Source organism: Artemia sp. Qi Xiang Cuo, chromosome 20 (genome assembly GCF_049724085.1).
Source record: "Artemia sp. Qi Xiang Cuo chromosome 20, ASM4972408v1, whole genome shotgun sequence".
NCBI lineage: Eukaryota > Metazoa > Arthropoda > Branchiopoda > Anostraca > Artemiidae > Artemia > Artemia sp. Qi Xiang Cuo.
The window spans coordinates 14,919,678-14,935,646 of record NC_142813.1 but is presented as its reverse complement, the minus strand read 5'-3'; the positions used below and the strand labels follow the sequence as shown (position 1 = coordinate 14,935,646).

The 15,969-nt window shown below is 36.8% G+C and overlaps 1 protein-coding gene across 4 annotated transcripts in view; it reads right to left on the bottom strand.

The window, feature by feature from the left end:
• LOC148939904 (uncharacterized) overlaps positions 1-15,969 on the bottom strand; it is a 53,630-nt gene that overhangs the window by 6,855 nt on the left and 30,806 nt on the right. Inside the window, exon 1 of one of the 4 annotated variants that reach the window (XM_089105884.1) lies at positions 4,353-4,492. The exons of 2 other annotated variants lie outside the window; for them this stretch is intronic. Coding sequence is in view for 1 of the 2 variants with exons in the window: in XM_089105881.1 (XP_088962007.1) it covers positions 4,231-4,254 (24 nt within the window). In the remaining variant the exon portion in view is untranslated. Of the gene's footprint in view, positions 1-4,230; positions 4,321-4,352; positions 4,493-15,969 lie in introns of those variants that run through there. One more of the 4 variants, XM_089105881.1, reaches the window with a different exon arrangement.

Sequence of the window (15,969 nt, the reverse complement as noted above, 5' to 3'; positions counted from 1 at the left end):
CTATAGTCCTGCGGTAAAAAATTTTCTTTAATTTCATTGGTTTATGTCTATGACGTGTTTTCGCAAGCCAATCATATTGTTTCTTTCATAAATTAAATTTATGGAGAGACAAATAGGCCACCTTTTAAAAACATGGTTGGTTCGTTTGAAGTTATAAGTCAATGAGAAGAAGAAAATTTTGCGTCACGAGAATATTTCAATCAATCCCTCTGTGTCACTCGCGCAAATCTTGGTATAAGTCATTGTATTGCAAAGATTATATATCAAATGTTATCCCCTTTGCTTAGCCTATAGTGTCTCAAAACTTGCAGTATTTCGACTTTTTGTGACACAATATAAATTCAGAGGGTTGTAAGTATGACAGAAAACTTACTAGAAGAGGAAAACAAAATAAATATGAAATTTTTATGGAAATGCTACAATAGAGTTAAAGCCAGCAAAATACTGAAAACACGGCTTAGACAGTGAAATTCAATAGAGTTTCTACAATAGGAAGTAAATTTCTTCTAAGTGTGGTGCAATGCAAAACAAACTGGAAGATAATGTTTTCATTTGGAGGCTAAATCGCTGGGAGCAGGGGTTTACCCCCCTTCCCGTGGCTGGTAGGTCTAGATGTTTCTGGTCTACACTGTTATTATGAAAGTAAAAAGTAGTGACATTAAACCCCACAATGAGTAGAATTTATTCCGTATAGGAAGGGGGCTGCCCCTTCCTCATCCCCACCTCAGCCCCGTGGTTGTAGAAAGTTCAGAGGACGTCCATTCAATCAGACATTGAGTTCTAGTCCTTTTTTATAAAGTCGATAGTGGTTGGAAACCAAAAAGTCACTAGGGGGGAGGGTAATTATTCACGGGGGGTAAACTCCTAGACCCTAAATCGCTTAAATTGTTTAGAAAAGGATGGATAAGAGGAGTTCAATCCCTATCTATTGGTCAGAGACACACCAACAAACTTTTGGACACATTTTTCAGAGCATGAGATTAACCTGGAAAAATCTCGTCAGCATTAATGTTTGCCCAAGGAAATTTTACAGGGAAGGTAAGCCTGCAAATATTTTCTAAGGGAACTGGGTCAAGGCTTCAAAAAAGGACTTGCTTACAAAAGCGCAATGTTTGTTTCTGATTCTAACAAAATGTTCCAATTCAGATGTGTTTTAAAATTTTTCGAAGGGATGAGGGTTGAAGGCAGTCTTTCTGCATAATTGCCTACTCGAAGAACCAGAACAGTAAAAAAAAGTTAATTTGAAAATAAAAGAGAACAAATACCATAAAACCTGTTTGAAAATATCTTAACGCTTAAAATTTGATTGGATACCCCCTCCCTAATGTGCGAATATCTACCCTTAATTGGAATATACCCTGAATAGGTACATATAGCGATGGGGGTAAAGTTTATTCCCGATGCAAATACATGTTAAATTTGGGTTCGGGATGCAATTCTGATTATGGAGGTAAGTTTATTTCTTAGCAACCCGAATAGTCCGTTAATATAAACCTTACCCTTTTGACGAAATTGCGCCACTGGCCCGAAGGTCTTACGTCATTGGTTTGTCCTTCCCCTCAGAAGATATAGAAATTTGCATGCATTTTCCCAATGAGGCCCTACGTTTTCACATGATTCAAATTTGTAATCACTTCCTAAAAATTCCTTTGCTTTTTGCTTGTTTTCCCAAAGTGATGTTGATATGAAGAAGATCTGCCTTTAGAACCAAAATTGAAAGAGAATTTTGTGCAACATGTAAAAAAATGACCTCAAATGACTAAATTAAACTTAATTTTGACTTTATACCCCTACTCGCAAATCTATAAAGACACCCATGTTGCAGCATCAATATCAGTATTCGGCTATCATATTTCATGTTTTTTTTATTGCAGAATCGGCATTTCGGAAGATATTTAGACTATTATAATAATTAGAAATTCTTATAGAACGATTATCCTGGGCATTTTTAAGGAATGCAGGAACAATTAACTATCTTTACATGATATCAAACAGTTCGTGGCAACGAACTGTAAGTAAGGAGCGACCCAGCTCAATAGTAACCGAAACTCTAAAAAAATTAATTTTGATACCAATAGATACATGAAAAGAATCAGATTTTATGATGATTTTAAATATATACGTTTCATTAAGTTTAGGTTTACCCATCAAAAGTTACGCGCCTGAGAAAATATGCTTTATTTTCGAAAAAAGGGTGAAACACCCCCTAAAAATCATAGAACCTTAATGAAAATGATACCATCAGATTCAACGTATCAGAGAACCCTACTGTAGAGGTTTCAAGCTCCTATCTGCAAAAATGTAGAATTTTGTATTTTTTGCCAGAAGAAAGATCAGTGTTTATTTGTTCGTTTTCTTTTCCCAGGGGTGATCGTATCGGCCCAGTAGTCCTGGAATATCGCGGGAGCGATCATTTGAACGGAAATTAAAAATTTGTAGTACCCTTTTTAAGTGACCAAAAAATGGAGGGGTGGGCAACTAGGCCCCCTCTTACGCTCATTTTTTTCCCAAAGTTACCCGATCAAAATTTTGAGATAGCCATTTTGTTCAGTATGGTCGAAAACATAATAACTATGTCTTTGAGGATGACTTAATCCTCCACAGTCCCCGGTGTAAGGGCTGAGAGTTATGAACTTTGCCCAATATTTACATATAGTATTGGTTATTGGGAAGTATACAGATTTTTTCTGGGGGGGGGGGATGGATTGGGGGTTACGTCGGGGATGGATCAGGGGTTACGTCGGGGATGGATTGGGGGTCTTTCCATGGAGGAAGTTTTCATGGGGGAAGGGACATTGCTATGAAGGGGGTGCCGGATTTCTCAGCATCATTTAAAAAAAAGATCAGAAATTAAATAAAAAACAAAACAAGTTTTCAACTGAAAAACTTTTCAACATCAAAACTTAAAACGAATAGAAACTATTATGTATATGATTGGATTCTCCCCCCAGTCAATACTTCGATCTTTATGGTAAAGACCGAGCGGTCTTTACTTTAGTACTTTCATAAGAGCTATTTATTCTAATTAACGGCCTTTGTAATTAAGGAGTCATTCTTAAATAACTGGAAAAAAAATTCGAACTTTAGCGTAAAGAGCGAGGTATTGACTCTCTGTGTTTTTCGTCTGTATGTGTGTCGTCTCTGTGTGTTTGTCATCTCTGTGTGTGTGTGTGTGTTGTCTGTGTGTGCGTGTGTCGTCTCTAAGTGTGTGTGTTGTCTCTGTGTTTTAGTCGTCTGTGTCATTGTTTCGTCTATGTGTGTATGTCGTCCTAATATACGTAATAAAAATATACGAATATAGAAGTTTGTTACGTAAGTTAATTCGTAAGTTACATATATTTATTACTAATAAAAACGTTCGTAAATAAAATTAAACAACTTTCGAGATAGCCATTTAGCCAAAAAAGTCAAATTAATATACAAATTTCGTTTTAATTATTCATATACGGTGAGCGAAAATCAAAACCTGCATTAATTTAAAAACGTTCAGAAATTAAATAAAAAACTAATTTTTTAACTGAAAGTAAGGAGCGACATCAAAACCTAAAACGAACAGAAATTATTCCGTATTTGAAAGGGACTGTCCCCTCCTCAACGCCTCACTCTTTACGCTAAATTTTGACTCTTTTTCACAACTCTATTTTTTAAAACAATAAAAACTTTAGCGTAAAGAGTGAGGTTCGTTTTAACATATTTTCTGTTCGTTTTAAGTTTTAATGTCGCTCCTTACTTTCGGTTAAAAATTTTGTTGTTTTTTTTATATTTAATCTATGAAAGGGTCATTCAACTATCTATGGCAGCAATAAGTCGAATATTTATTTTATATTGACGGGGTTTTACCTTAATAGTCCGTTAATTTAACCTAGCCCCGTCAAAATTTAGGGCAGGGGGGGGGGGAAAGTTGTAGCCAATTTTTCTCAAATAAAGTGAAAAGGACAGCGAAAATGGAAAAATGAGCCACATTGTTCCGTAGAGGCAAAAACACGCTAAAGAAAACTGACCTGTTTCTGTGGATGTTTGAATTATGGAAGCATGGGGGGGGGGGGCAAACTGAGGTCAGTAACAGTTGCCCCAAGTTCCATAGCAAATAACGCCCCTGCTTCGGACGAGTTGGATTCGGGAAGCCTGGCAATTTGCTCCCACATCTCCTATATTTCTCACATAATCCCTCTTGCCAGAAGGTTTCTCTTATGAGCGTACCAAGGATTGAAGCAAATATGAAATACTTACATCCTGACAATCTTCATTTTCCATTTTCAAACTTGTAAGTGTCTAAAAAGTATCCCTAAACCCTAATCCAGCCAAAACTTTTGAAAAGATCTTATGCTAGCAAATGATGAAAAAATACTGACCTCCCAGGAGAAGTGGCCTTGTTTATTTTCAGGAAGAGAAAAAAGGTCAAATATTGCACAATATCATGAGTTTCAATGAGATTCTTAATAAAAAAAATTCGATTCGAAACTGATTAAACTGTGAGCAGATAGGAAGGAAATCTACTCGGAGATAACAGGACTGGTTTGTCTTATGATAATTATTTTAACTAGCTGTAAATTATTAATTTTGCTAGACACTTATCAACCTGGCAATCAATTTTCAAAGCCAGGATTGTTTACAAGCAGTGGTTCCGATTGGGGACATGGGAACATTTTTCTGGAGGGTTTAGCGCCTTCCCCCGTAAAATGCTCCCTAAAAAAAACCTTCGGAAATACAGCCCCACGCCTCTCCAATCACTTTGGACTTAAAAAAAAGGACTAGAATTCTCAATTTCTGATCTAATGAGCACCAGGGGCGGATCTAGAGCAAAATCTTGGGGGAGATCCAATGTAAAAAGGGTGCCAATGAGCAAAATCTTGGGGGAGGGGCCCAATGAAGGGTACCAACAATTGACCAAATTAACAAATTTATTCTAAAAACAGAGTAAAAAAAGAAAAAAAAGAATGAGGGAGCCAGAAAAATATTGGGGGGAGGGGGTCCCTCCCTGTATACGCTCTTAATGAGCACTCTATGAAGTTCCTGCGACCATGAGGTGGGGGTGTGGATGAGGAACCCTCTTATACGGAATAAATTTTGCTCATTTTTGAGTTTAATGTTAATCTTTTCTTTCGTAATAACAGCGCAGACCAGAAATATTGTTAGAAATCATAAGGGAGTACATAACAATTTCATACTTTCGATGCGTTTTTTAAAGTTTCTTTTGTACCCCTCCTCCCCCCAACAAAAATATTGATTATGGCCCTAGGGATTATACATTAATTTCTACCTCGCCCTCTCCTCGTTTCTCCCTTAGAACTAATTCTGCATTTATTTGATGGCTCAATGAGAGCTGAGATGTTTTGGCATTAAAATATACCATTTGAGGTATCTCCCTCCCTCCCAAACTACAGAACAATCAGAGAACCCTATTGTAGATGTTTAAGTGCCTTTTTAAGTTTCTTTATCTTGTCCATTGCTTACAGATTGTATTTGTTATTGGGAAACGTGCGGATATTTTTCGTGGGGGAGTTTTCTGCAGGGGGATTGCCTGGAGGAATTTTCAGTAGGGAATAAATTTTTGGGAACAATTTCCTTTCAGCGAGGATATATTTTCCGTGGGGTATTTTCCGCGGGAGGGGAGTATTTTCTGGAGGGTGTAAACGCCTAGAACCATTTGCTGCTTAGTTTTTTCCTTCCCTCTCTATTCCGAAATTTTTTTTGTTATCTTCATTGAAAATAAATTACCCCCTTCATGATAGCGAAAAATCCCCCCCCCCCCTAAAAAAATTGCTGGATTGGCAACAGGTCTCTATCCAGAATTTTGTTCTGGGGAGGATTACAGAAAAATTTCGAGGCGGGATTTACCAGAAACATTAGTGTTATCAAGATTTATGTGTTCAAAATTTCTTAACGTGTATTTTTGCTACTTTACACAAGTCAGGCCAAGATTTTTGGGGATGGGGATCAAACCGGGTTATCCACCCTGGCTATGACTAGATTAGTACCACTATTTTCAAAGGCATGGTCGACCGTCAAACAAAATAAACTTTAAATACTTTTTCTAGTTTTTATCTTAAAATTAATCCAGGTAAACACGTCCAGGAGTCCTTTTTCTTTCTATTAAAGAAAAAATAAGCTTTTTCAACTGAAAGTAGGGAGCGACATTAGAACTTAAGACGAACAGAAATTATTACGTTTATTAGGGAGTTTCCCCCTGCTCAACACCTCGATCTTCACACTAAAGCAGTATTTTAAAAAAGCTTCTTATTGTCCTAATTAAACGACCCTTGTATTTCAGGAGTCGTTCTTAAAGAATTGGGGCAAAATACAAACTTCAATTCTCTCTTAAATGATCTCTTAAATTCGCAAGTTCATTACACCAGAAAGAAAACGCCCCAGCCCATTCCCTAAAACGCTGCACAGTGGTCAAAATCACAGTCTGTTGGGAAGGTAAAATATATGGTTTCTAATCTAAATCGTCTTATTACAAACTATATGTGTTTTGAGCACTGTGAATTAATTTTTCGGAACACTGACAAAAAGCAAAAAATTAATAAAATCTATAATAATCATGACGACTGAAAAGACCAATGATAATAAACTGAATTTTGAACAAATTGAAATAAACTGAATTAAAATGAGTTGAATAAACTGAACTGAACTTTTGACTATTTCGAACAGTATAGGTATCTAAGCAGTTTGATCAGTGTTGTTGGGGTGGGGCATCTAAAAGGAACGAGGGGTCTGGTTGCCCTCTTGTCACTTTTCAACATTCCCTTTTGCATTCCCTGAAAGTTTCAGCTTAATGCGTTTCTTCTCAGCCGCTTCGGAGATATTATAGATACTCCTTTTTACAACCAGCATGCACATAGTGTGTTTTGATTTTGTCCAACATTCCCCTCAGTGCTTGTTGGAACCTTCACTTTGATACCTTAAGCTCTTTTGGAGACCTAGGATAAAACAAAACGATTTTCCAATAGCAAAGTCTATATGCACGCAGCCCCCTAAGAGTTGTGGGGGATCATGCCATCCCCGGAAGCATTGTTATTCGACCTTTAGACTTTTGAGCAGCATATCTCAATATTCAAAATCTCTAAATTTTGATCACATGTCTTTGGAAGGAGGGCACAGAAAAACGCATTGAAGGGGGACTTTTGACTTTTTCAGCTCTTAAAAAGTTCACTAGAACTTTCAATTTTCAGTCGAATTATCCCCCTCCAAAGTTTCTATGACCACTCCTTCCATGTGAAGTGGCTCTGGGAACAAAAAGAAGCAACATTGATTGAAGGATTATGGCTCTCTACAGGCATTGCTAAAGCAATGCCTCTGATACTGAAAAATAAACAGTACAAGCAAATTTACTTGCATCTATGTCCCCACACTGGATCTTATGGTCTTCTAGCACTATTCTTAAATTCTTCTTCGCTTTTTGTAGGACACAATTTCAGTGTGGTTAATTCGCGAAAATATAGAGGGGGGGGAAATGTATTTAATAGTCTAGGTCATTAAAAAAACAACTTGATGCCCCAATCCATTCCTTGTACATTACTAACGATAGTTTAATAACCCGGCAAGACATAGTGTCCTTTGATTTACTATGTCTGTCCTTCGAGTTCTATTTATGCATGAATGATTCTACATTCTAAAGGTAGCTTACTTGTTTTTCAAAAAGGTTTTACTTGGATCGGATAATTCGTTATGGTTTTCTTAATCACGAATATTTCTATTGAATGTATCATTGTACGTTTTATTTCATTTCATAAGTGATCTTATTCTTCATAAGTGATATTTATTGGAAGATTTCTCTTTCTTCGTAAGTACTAAGTAACTTACTTAGTAACAAGTGTTATTGTATTTTACCTCTGTAGTTTTTAATTTTTTCTTCATGTCCCCTATTACAAAATTTATCTTTGAACCTTTGTTTTAAATCATTATGCTTGCTTTTTTCAAGTAAAATTCTGTCTCAAATATCAGCTTGTTTTTCTTTAGCGGGCTGGAAGTTTGACATAAGTTCAGGTTTAGATTCAATTCAATTCAATTCAATTTATTCGAATAAAAACATAACACAAACATTAATAACAATAAAGATCCTAGAAGATAACTTGTTAAGGACCAAGAGAAAAAAAATTTAAAGTAACACTGAAAAAGAAAAAAAAAATAGAAGAATAAAAAAAGGCTAATTAGAGCCAATTTGTTAAAAATTGAAATATTAAATTATACCATCAAGTTTTGTTACATTTTTAAACAACTTGCAGAAACTTGTGGCTAGTTCAACACTGGAGGGAATTTTGTTCCATTGAATAATAGATTTGTAAATGGGAGATTGCTGGGCAGCACTAGAAACGCATTTAGGAATTTTAAAGGCTCTATTGGATGAACGGAGACAATGGGCTTCCAAATTATTAATATTATAATAGGTTAGGAGTTGAGGTGGAAGATTATTGTGGAAAGCAGAGTAAGCAAGCGATAAGTTTAGTTTTTGTATGATTTGATCAAGTGGAGCTATGCCAAAATCTGAATACAAATCACGAGTTGGATATAGATGGGGAAGCCGAAAAACTGCTTTAATGGTGCGGTTTTGGGCAAATTTGAGTTTTTTAATGAAGGACCGTTTTGTATTTCCCCAAACTGATCCGCAATAAGAAAGGTAAGGAAAAATAAAGGAATAATAGAGGGTAACTAGGATGTCAGGAGGAAGAAAATAATTCACACGGTTAATCATAGCTACTTGTCTCAAAATTATTGCTGTTATGTAAGAAATATGATTAGAGAATGACAAGCATGAGTCAATAAATACACCAAGAAACTTGGCAACCTCTACTTGTGGGATGATGTCGGAGGAGTACCTGAGACCAAGAGCAGGTTGAATAACGTCTTTGTTGTAGGGGGTTATGAATAACACTATTTGACTTTTTTTGCTATTAATGGTCATGTTATTCGTAAGGCACCACGCCTGGACTCTGTTCAGAAGGACTTTGGCAGAGGTTACTGCCAATGGTAGATTGGTGCCAGTGATGAAGAAGGTGCTGTCATCAGCAAATAATACAGGATACACTGAAGGGCCCAGGTCTATAAAAAGATCATTGATATACAGGATAAATAAAATAGGGCCCAGAACGGAGCCTTGCGGGACACCCCTCCAAACAGGTAAGGGCTGAGAGGATACTCCACCTAGGCTCACACTCTGTACCCTTCCAGATAGATAAGAATCAAACCAAGAGAGGGGAACACCACGAATACCGTAGCTATTTAATTTACTTATTAAAATACTATGATCGACCATGTCAAAGGCCTTAGAAAAATCCAAAAATAAGCCCAATACAGTTTTTTTAAGGTCAATTTGTGAGCGTATGAACTGTGTGGCGTCAATTAGAGCATGAGAAGTTGAGAATTTCGGCCTAAAGCCATATTGGTGAGGAGAAATCAAGGATACGGAATGCTGACTGTCAAACAGAAAGGGAGACAGACGTCTGAAGATGATTCTCTCGAGCACTTTGGATATAACAGGAAGAATTGAGATTGGACGATAATTACCTATCTCAGTTGGATCGCCCTTTTTAAGAACTGGAATTAAGAACTTTTTAAGAACTTTAAGATCATTATCACATTCAAATTATTACAGCTTGAACTAATTTTTTCACCGAAGGAAATTTTTATGGACATGGATAGTTTCATAGGTTTCATCTAAGCAAAGCATATAAAGTATATTTCAAGACCAGGCCATGTTCGAACATAAACACGATATACTATTTATGATAGCGAGGTGAATCATATGAGGGACACAGAAAAATATTGAACTTGTTTTTCTGACATTACAAATCGACACAACAGTAGTGTCGATGTATGCAGTCCAAGGCAAACAAAACCTGTCAGACCGCTTTCTGCAGCTACACCCATTTCTGGGCCAATCAGAGATGTTTCTGTCTTAATATATACTAACGGCACACCATATACGGTGAGTTGAATATAATAGCTATGAGGTCATAGCAACCAATCCATAGCAAGCAGATTCAATATAAGGAGTGATTTTCACTGTAATTCATATTCGTAAGAGAATTGAATTCAGAGAGAGAACAGTTTGTTTTTTATACTCTATTATTTCACATGATAATAGCATAGAAAATGAGTGCTATGTTTACGCTATTGGAGCTTTATGGTGGATTAAATAAAAAAACAAGTTTTTTTTAACTGAAAGTAAGCAGCGACATTAAAACTTAAAACGAACAGAAATTATTCCGTATATGAAAGGGGCTGTCCCCTCCTCAACGCCTTGCTCTTTACGCTAAAGTTTTTTATTGTTTAAAAAAAATAGAGTTGTGAGAAAGTTAATCTTTAGCAAGAGCAAGGCGTTGAGGAGGGGACAGCACCTTTCATATACGGAATAATTTCTGTTCGTTTTAAGTTTTAATGTCGCTCCTTACTTTCAGTTAAAAAAACTTGTTTTTTTTTATTTATTTTTGAACGTTTTTGAATAAATGCAGGTTTTGATCTTGGCTCACAGTACATGAATAATTAAAACAAAATTTTCATATTAATTTACTTGTATTTGGTTAAATGGCTTTCTCGAAACTTGTTTCATTTTATTTACGAACGATTTTATTAGTAATAAATATACGTAACTTACGAGTTAATTTACGTAACGAACTTCTATATTCATATATTTTTAATACGTATATTAGGGGGTTTGCCCCCTAGTCAATACCTTACTCTTTAAGCGAAAGTTCGAATTTTGTTCCAATTCTTTAAAACTGACCGCTTAATCACAAAGGCCGTTAATTAGAATAAACAGCTCTTATGAAAGAACTAAAAAATCTCTGGCTTAAAGAGTGAGGTATTGACTAGGGGGTGAACCCCATCATATATGTAATATTTTCTGTTCGTTTAAAGTTTTGATGTTGCTGCTGTTGCAGTTGAAAAACTTGTTTTTTTTAATTTAATTTCTGATCTTTTTTTAAATAATGCTGGGAAGTCCGGCGTCCCCTTCATAGCAATGTCCCTTCCCCCATGAAAACTTCCTTCATGGAAAGATCCTACCACATAACCCCCGACCCCCCCTCCCCCATTACCAGGAAAAACCTCCCCTGAAAACGTCTGTACTGTATACTTCCCAATAACCAATACTATATATTAACATTGGGTAAAGTTCATAACTTTCAGCCCTCCTCCCGGGAACTTCGGGGGATTAAATCATCCTAAAAGACATACTTATCATATTTCGACCATGCTGAACAAAATGGCTATCTCAAAATTTGATCAGGTGACTTTGGGAAAAAATGAGCGTGGGATGGGGCCTAGTTGCCAACCATTTTTTTGGTCACTTAAAAAGGGCACTAGAACTTTTAATTTCCGTTTTAATAAGTCCTCCCACGATATTCAAGGACCACTGGGTCTATACGATCACCCCTGAAAAAAAAAACAAATAAACACGCATCCGTGATCTTTCTTTTGACAAAAAATGTAATATTCTACATTTTTGCAGATAGGAGCTTGAAACCTCTACAGTAGGGTTCTCTGATATGCATAATATGATGGTGTGATTTTCATTAAGGTTTTATAACTTTTAGGGGGTCTTTTTCCCTTTTTTCGAACATCAGCCAAATTATCTCAGGCGCGTAACTTTTCATAGGTAAGATTAAACTTGATGAGACTTATATATTTGAAATCAGCATTAGAATAAAATTCTTTTAATGTATCTATTTGTGTCAAATTACCGTTTTCTAGAGTTTCGGTTACCATTGAGCCGGGTCCCAATAACCATACTATTTGTTAACATCGGGTAAACTTGAGGGTATTCAGGCCGCATCCTGGGGGCTTTGCTGAATTAAGTCATTCTAATAAACAAATTTATAAAATTTTTGACTGGGCTAAACAAAATAGCAATCTCAAAATTTTGATCGGATTGATCTGGGAAAAAATTAGCGTGAGAGGGGGCCGAGTTGCCCTCAATTTTCCTTGGTCACTTAAAAAGGGCACTATAACTTTTAATTTACGTTCCAATGAGCCCTCCCACGATATTCTAGGACTACTGGGTCGATACGATCACCCCTGGGCAAAAGAAAGAAAAAAAAACAAATAAACACGCATCCGTGATCTTTCTTCTGGCAAAAAATGGAAAATTGCAAATTTTTGTAGATAGGAGCTTGAAACCTCTACAGTAGGGTTCTCTGATACGCTGAATATGATGGTGTGATTTTCATTAAAATTCTTTCACTTGTAGGGGATGTTTCTCCCCTCTTTAAAAAATAAGGTAAATTTTCTCAGGCGCGTAACTTTTGAAGGGTAAGATTAAATTTGATGAAATCTATATATTTGAAATCAGCATTAAAGTCTGATTCTTTTGATGTATCTATTGGTATCAAAATTCCGTTATTTAGGGTTTCGATCACCATTGAGCCGGGTCGCTCCTTACTTACAGTTCGTTACCACGAACTGTTTGATCAGGTAGCAGCAAGAACACAAAGACGAGAGTACCAAGCGTAGCAGTAGAAATTACAAGAGGATCTTGACTAGGCCTTGAATGGGATGATATGTATGCAAGTTATGTGATATCATTGAGCAAATTTAAATTGGAGGAGCAGTTATGCTTTGCCGCGAAACTATATATAGTGCATATAAATAGACTTCAAGTTGCTTTAAATATAATAGTAAAATATATTGAGGAAAACAAGATGTATAAGTGATCATTATTGTTATTATAATTATATTTCATAAAAATGTTTCTCAATCAAAAATATATTCTATAGTAGGGTAGTAAATATTGTTGAAGTAGAAAGAATCCTGGTTAGTATAAAGTTGGTTGTGAGAGTGTTGGGATTGTAAAAAATGAATGGATTTGAGAAAGAAAAAATTATACAGGATTTTGTGTTTATGGAAAAATGTTTGTATTTAGATGATGATTTTCTGGAGTTATCTCTTCAAAGGAAGAAATTTTCTCAGAGAATACTTGTCGATATAATGAAAAATAATTTTCCAATCATTAGACTATTGTATGAAACTTTTACGTCGTGGTCCAAACGCATTTACACAATTTATTGACATATTAATCGAAACAAGACAAAAAAGTATTATGGATTTGCTTTTGACCACACTACCTTAGAAATTTAAGACTATGATTTTTTACGAGAATTTAGAAGATACCGTTCAAACAGGATTTACTCCTCTCCCTCTCTCCTTCTCAATTTACCGATCGTATGACAGTTTTATTTTGGCGGTGAGAGTGTCAACACATGAAAAAATGTTCTATACATGTCTACAATGCATGTATACACTGGGAAGTTGGTCATCATGTGAGAATTATATATAATGAATGCTGAGTATGATGAAAAGTGTAGATTATGCAACCTGTGTAAATTGCATAGAGGGTATGTCGTCTTGACCGTACGTTATTCCCAGATACTACATAAAGTTTCCCGGAAAAATTTTCGTTCGTCCCACCTTTACATATGTATTTTCACGGCATAGTTGCTTTCTTGCCGAAGAAGTAAATTCCAGAAACTCAGTCTTAAATGCGTTAACTCGTAAACCAATACTTTCATATCCAGTAATCAGGCGGTCAATATTCTCTTGCAGAGAAACAAGATTGCAACTTAGCATTAGCAAGTCATCCGCGTACGAAAGCAGGCTAAGGTCGCAGATTGATGCTAAACCCTCCGGCAATATTCTTTGTTATTCCAGATGTCAGGGTGTTAAACAGGATAGGGCTTAAGACAGATCCTTGTCGAAGACCTCGGAAGAGTCTGATCGGTCTACTCAGAAGACCCCGGCCAGTTTAACTTTCACAAAACTCCTCGAATACCAAAACGACAGAAGTGCTACAACATGTTCACTAATCCCACATTCAAGTAACTTTAGAACTACCTGGGACTGCACAACCGAGTCAAAGGCAGCCGAAATATCTACACTGCACATGAGGAGGGAAGACCCCAGTCTATGGGCTTTATCGATAGCTTTCTTTAACAACCTATGGACAAACTCGCAACTCAGATTTCGACGGAACCCGAACTGTCGGTAATCTAGTCTACACTGTCCCGAAATTTGTGGAAGCAGAAGTAGATCTAGGGCTTTATTTAGAACACTAGACACGGTAATTGGTCTGTATCCTGTGCAGAGGTTTGGGTTTTTTCCCTTTTTGGAGATATTTGACTGTACTCCGGCGCAAAATGAACCGGGGATCATCCCAGTATCGACACACATCTGGAGCAGGTATGAGACGTGTTCAAACAATAGGTCTGTACCCTGCTGTAGGTTATTCGGACATATCCCGTCAAGACCAGGTGCTTTTCCGCGTTTTAACTTACTCGCTATTTTCACTACAGCCGATTTTGATATGACTAAGGTATTTCCCATTTTTAATACGGTTTTAAGTACATCATCTAAATATTTGTGACTATCTCGCTCCGGGCTAGGGTCTTTGGAACTGAACATTGCAGAGTAATGCTTCACCCATTAATCCTCCGGAATATCAGAGGAGCACGTTTTAGCACTAGTTTGAGATCTTTTGAAGAGCTTCCACATTACATTCGGATCTTTTGCCGCCTGTTCAGTTACTTTGTCAACTTCTTCACTTTTTAATTGATCAGTTAGATTAAGATAATTCTTCTTCGTGCTCCGGAACAAATGGAATATCAGCCCTGATCGGGGCTTGTCGGACTCTTTACAAATATTGTACCACAATTTTGCTAGTTCTTTCGCTTGTTTTACCAAAGGACACTTGTCCCACCCTGGTTTCTGAGAACCAGGACGGACCTTCCGGCTAGGGACGGCTAACTTTTCCGCGGTTTCCAGGGCGTGGCAAATTTCCTCACAGTAGAAGTTTAATGCGACCGGGTCTCGTACACCGTGCAGTAACAGCTGATCTTACTCAATGATTTTACACGCGCCCTTTAATTTTACTCAAGATTGTGTCACAGGTGTATTGATAAAGCATGGTGTCTATCTTTTTCCACTCAGCTTTTGTAAAGTGTGTATTAGCTGCTCTGGTGGTGGCCGACTGAAATGGGATACAGAAGGAAGTTACGCGCCTGAGAAAATTTACCTTATTTTTTAAAGAGGGGGGAAACATCCCCTACAAGTGAAAGAATTTTAATGAAAATCAAACCATCATATTCAGCGTATCAGAGAACCCTACTGTAGAGGTTTCAAGCTCTTATCTACAAAAATGTGGAATTTTGCATTTTTTGCCAGAAGAAAGATCACGTATGCGTGTTTATTTGTTTTTTGTGTTTTTCTTTTTTCCCCAGGGGTGATCGTATCGACCAAGTCGTCCTAGAATATCGCGGGAGGGCTCATTAGAACGGAAATTAAAAGTTTTAGTGCCCTTTTTAAGTGACCAAAGAAAATGGAGGGCAACTAGGCCCCCTCCCACGCTCATTTTTTTTCCCAAAGTCACCCGATCAAAATTTTGAGATAGCCATGTTCTTCAGCACGGTTGATAATATTATAACTTTTTCTTTTAGGATGACTTAATCCCTCAAAGCCCCCAGGGGGAGGGCTGTAAGTTATGAACTTTACCCAATGTTAACATATAGTATGGTTATTGGGACCCGGCTCAATGGTAACCGAAACTCTAGAAAACGGTAATTTGATACAAATAGATGCATCAAAAGAATCTAATTTTAATGCTGATTTCAAATATATAAGTTTCATCAAGTTTAATCTTACCTATGAAAAGTTACGCGCCTGAGAAAATTTAGCTGATGTTCGAAAAAAGGGGGAAAGACCCCTTAAAAGTAATAAAACCTTAATGAAAATCACACCATCATATTCAGCGTATTAGAGAACCCTACTGTAGAGGTTTCAAGCTCCTATCTACAAAACTGTGGAATTTTACATTTTTTTTTGCCAGAAGAAAGATCACGGGTGCGTGTTTATTTGTTTTTTTTCCCTGGGGTGATCGTATGGACCCAGTGGTTCTAGAATATCGTGGGAGGGCTCATTGGATTGGAAATTAAAAGATCTAGTGCCCTTTTTAAGTGACAAAAAAAATAGAGGGCAACT